The sequence below is a fragment of the Buceros rhinoceros genome, unplaced genomic scaffold (genome assembly GCF_000710305.1).
Source record: "Buceros rhinoceros silvestris isolate BGI_N320 unplaced genomic scaffold, ASM71030v1 scaffold9062, whole genome shotgun sequence".
NCBI lineage: Eukaryota > Metazoa > Chordata > Aves > Bucerotiformes > Bucerotidae > Buceros > Buceros rhinoceros.
In genome coordinates, this window is record NW_010397117.1 from 16,054 (window position 1) to 20,717 (window position 4,664).

The following is a 4,664-nucleotide window of genomic DNA, read 5'->3' on the forward strand; positions in this document are numbered from 1 at the left end:
AAAAAAAAAAAAAAAAACACAACACACAAAAATAACCGACACAAAAAACCCCACAGATCAGGGGATGCTGCCTTCTGAATTTTCTCACAGCTTAACCAGAACCAAGAACAGGGATGGCACCGGGGTGCTGCGGATGTGGCCATTAGCAAGGGCTGCAAACGCTCCTGTGTGTGTACAGGAGGGGAAGGCAGGACTTTTCGGCTGTCTCATGATTTGGCAGCATTAATAATACAATCAGCAAACATGCAGCAATTTTGTGAAGGTAATGGTGGTGACCCACTGAAAAGCATATGGAAACAGGTAAGGAAAGATTTTGCCCAAAAGGTGCTAAGAAGCATTCAGAGTCAAAAAGAAAAATGAAGAATGGCTACCATAAAACACATGGCAGAAAACAGAGGAGCAAAATCCAAACGTAAACAAAATCAAGGAAGGACAGAGTACAGAGTCAGCTCTACTGTAAAAAACAGAATGACAAGGAAACAGAGGAATCCAATCAAGTGGAAACAAGCAATTTTACAAGCAGAGTGGCGACAGCCACACTGAACAGTGCCCTGCAGATGTTTTTAAGACATCAAATCACCAAACATTTGCCAAGATTAAAAAGGAATAGTGACCACTCTGGATACCACGGCACCTTATCAAAGGCAAATACATTTCCTCATCCTCCTATAATATGAAAGGAGGAAACACACTGGATATTACATACCAACAGAACAAGGAAAATAGTTCAGTGCTAGAAAGTAGAAAAGCACTGAACAGGACAGAACAGAGATGACTTAAATTTAGAAACCCTTCCAAATTAATGAAAATGATATTTTATTGGCTACTTTTAGACGTTCATCTTCAACCTTTACTAGCACAACAAAAAAATCCTACCGTTTACTCACCTGTTTCTCAATCATTTCCCAGGTTTTTTTTGCTGCCACTGCTTTTGCTTCCTTCTTATTTTTACCAGTGCCTGTACCATATTCCACATCATTTATTTTAATCGTAACTGTGACCCTGCAATGAAGGAAACTTTTCTAAATCATTGTTACATTTTGTCTCACATATACTTAATTACCTCAGATTCAACTTTCTTTTTTTTACTATCTATAAAGCGCTATACGCTAACCGTGGATGTATTAAATGTTGTTCTTCTAACTCCTGATTACCGTAATTCTTTAGTAGAAATATTTTTAAATGTTTCCTCCCTAGTCACAAATCCATGTACTTTATTAGTTCTAACAGTATCTTAAAATGCTTAACTGATTTTTAAAAGCAAAATTATTTAAATTTTTGAAAGCAAAAGAATGCATAAGGTCAGCATCGTTACAGGCAAGGTTGTGAAGCGCTAGCACCAGGACACATCTCAGCACTGCAAAACAAGTCAGCGAGATGGATTCGCGCAAAGAAACAGCCCAGGTATAACATCATGTGTTTCTCTGTGGGACAATTTGTCTCAAATAGTGGAATGACTTCAGGGATTCACTTTTTTTCATCATTTCAACTTCACTCTCCCCTTTAATAAAACATTTGGGTGAAAAACAATGCAGATGCAGAATAGCACTTCCAGTCTTTGCGTACTCAAGCCTTAATGAGAGATCTTAAGGAAGTAAACAGTAGGTCAACACCACCCTGTACCTCATACTCTACACATAGTAAACAACATACCAAAAAGGGCATGAAAGAAAGATTGTACTTTGGAAAAGACTTTGTTAGCCAACCTATATCTAAGCGCTGAATACTACACACATTCGGCTACGACTGCATCCAAAACCCATCGTTTTATTTAAGCATGCTGATCAGATCTGCAGTCTGAGTCTGTACGACCCATGGGTTAATTATCTGCATTGAGGATTATCTGAGTTGGTCCCAAACGAACAGTCATGCTTATCCACCCTGGACCAAGTTACTACCAAGTTAGTAAGCACTGCTCAGACTTGACAGGTGTAGGCAGGACTGGCCTGGTTATCCATGCACTGCACTCCCAGCCCGAGAAAACTCGCAGCCACTCAGGACTGAACCAGCTTGGGCTCTTTCAACTTTCTTACATGGCGTTCAGCACTGTCCCTGCCAGATGCTGCAATGGAAGCAGCTACAGCACTGAAACCAGGGTAGGACAGGAGGCGCCGCTGCATCATGCCTCAGACAGCTGCAGGAGGACTTAGGAGATGAACACAGCACAGAAGGGTTAAGGAGCCAGCTCAGGACCAGAAGTGGCCAGTGCATCCCAATTAGCAGTGAGAGAGCACCGAAAAAGCACCACAACGGCACCAAAGGGGATTACAAGACTCATGGCTGTAGCCAGACACTCTACTCCTTGGAACAGTCCAAGTTACCCAGGATTTTCCTAGATGCCATTGTAACATATCACATCACTTACAAGAGAAGGGATGAATTTTATTTGTGAATGTAGCAGGGCACACAGGGAAAAACAAAGAAAAAGCACAACAGATAGGATGGGTAAACAAGAAACCTGTGTGAATTCTGTTAGCCCCATGTCATCACTTTTCAAGCATGGAGATGTAGCTGTGTGACCACAACTGTGGCCATTACTATGGTAAGGGTTACTTTTTTGAATTACACAACCCACACGGGGGAAAAAAATAAGATAACTGATTAACACTTGAGACTCAGATAAAACTTACCAATTTATTCTCGGACTATGGTCAGGTCTAGGACTAAGTCAGCACAGACAGCGCTGACTGGCTGTAGTGGGTTAAGATGGCAACAGTGGGGCTAAGTCCCCCCCCCACCTCTTCTCCCTCTTCCCTAAGCCCATGAAAACTCTCACAATTATTGTGGGAGAGGGATGTCACCACCCTCTTGGCTTCTCATTGGAGCCAAGGCATGGCAATTAAGCGCCTCTGGGACTAAGTATATAAAAAGCTGAGATCTGTGATGGTCTTTTGGGCGCACGCATATTTGATTTCTGCTCAGGACCAAGAGAAGAAAAATGTCTGACTGGAGAGAGACTGCAGCTGCCTCTTTTTTTGGAGCAGTAAAAGCTTTCTTCCTCAACGTAGGCAGACCTCCTTTTGCCAGTTACTGGCAGAGGTGGTTTTCTGACTAAGTTCTAACCAGAAGGAAGGGGCAACTTGGCTGTAAGCCCCCAACATCCTGCATTAAGGGAGGCAAGGGGAAAGAAGACCTATGGTGTTCCCTGGAGATCCAGTCTGTGTCCTGCTCCGCAGATGGGGAGAGCCAGAAGCTGGAGTATAGTCCCTGGCATACTGGTAGACTCAAGTCTCTTTCAGCCACCACGGAGGAAGAAGGACGAAGTTACTGAGGAATTCTGCTCCAAAGGAAGAGTTTCTTGAACAGCAGAGGTTTTGTTTGTCAACTGGGAATGTGGGACAAATGGGAGAGAATGTATATTTACTTGTATATACTTGTTTATGTTCTTATTGACATCTCTCTCATCTCTCTCTTTTATCATCTGTTCTGTTTAGATTTAAGTGACTAATTTATGGTTTTAATTGCTTTGTCCATTAAATTGCTTTTGTTCTATCCCTGTAATTTAAAATCTGCTTTCATTGGTTTCTGTTCTTAAAAAGCCCAATTAAGTCCAGCCAAGCCAAATCAATCTATCATCTCTGGCAAGGGAAAAAATTTAGCAAACCACCGTATCTGATTTAAAAAGACATATTCCATCACCTGCAATTGTCTCTAAAAGTAAAAGCAGAACAGCTTAAGCAAAAGACCCTTCTCCTGTAACAGATGTTCAAAAAATTAACTACACATAAGTTGGCACCAAATCAATTAACAAACACTCAACCTTTACGGTCAGAAGTTAACAACATAAATCACAAATCATTTCCACACTTTGTAAAACTAAATAAAAATCAAAGCACTTAAGTTAGCATAGATCATAAACTGAACTACTTGCTGCAGTCCACCCCACCTCCGAGAGATTTCATAGCAGATGTGTAACACACTTAGAGCCCCGTTAGCAGAAACAGGTGCATTGTTGTTGCTTTCCAAGAAGGGGTCATCCACTCTGAAATAAGTTTTCTCTTCACACTCTATCACGACATCCTCCTCACTCACCTACCACTCAACTTACGGTTTCAACCAGCTCTCCTGACATGGATACACTTTCTGCAAATTACCTTTTATGACTGCAGGCTTTACCCCATTCATTCACTGCAGGAAGAGCCCCAGTGTTTACTGATGTGCATAGCGAACTTACTCAGGATCATGGGAGGGGCCAGTCAAGCTGAGGTTATAAACCAGTTTAAGTTTATGCTTCTGGCAGTAATTGTTGATCTTGGCCATATACTCAGATGCCATTTTGACACAAATCTCAAAAAGGTTCTGCAAAGCAACATTCCAAAGATAAGTCTGTGCCTCCAAGGCATAGTACAGCAACAGGTCCTATATAAAATAGAAATATAAAAGACGAAACTGGTGCCAGTAACAAAGTTCACAGAAAACCAATTCTAATTTCAAATTCAAGTGGTTGATCCACAACTGTTTTTGCACACCCACTGCTTAGAACAGAAGATCCAGAAAGCAGAGCAGAGGGTTTAGTGATGAGAGAGGATTTCTTGGCGAGAAAAAGCCCAATCATTCACCAGCTCCTGTGGAAAACCCCGCGGAACCGAGAAGCATTTTAACACTGCCTTTCAATCCGCGGTGACTGCCAGGCCCCGTGGCACGTACCTGAGATGAACCGAGGC

At 42.0% G+C, this 4,664-nt stretch overlaps 1 protein-coding gene across 1 annotated transcript in view; it reads right to left on the reverse strand.

The window, feature by feature from the left end:
* EIF2AK2 (eukaryotic translation initiation factor 2-alpha kinase 2) overlaps window positions 1-4,275 on the reverse strand; it is a gene marked incomplete at its 3' end in the record, with an annotated part of 17,064 nt that extends 12,789 nt beyond the window's left edge. The window contains exons 1-2 of the mRNA XM_010146122.1: window positions 4,175-4,275; window positions 888-1,002 (exon numbers count right to left, since the gene is read on the reverse strand). Of these exons, the coding sequence (XP_010144424.1) occupies window positions 888-1,002; window positions 4,175-4,275 (216 nt within the window). The remainder of the gene's footprint in view (window positions 1-887; window positions 1,003-4,174) is intronic.
* Between the last annotated feature and the right edge of the window lie 389 nt (window positions 4,276-4,664).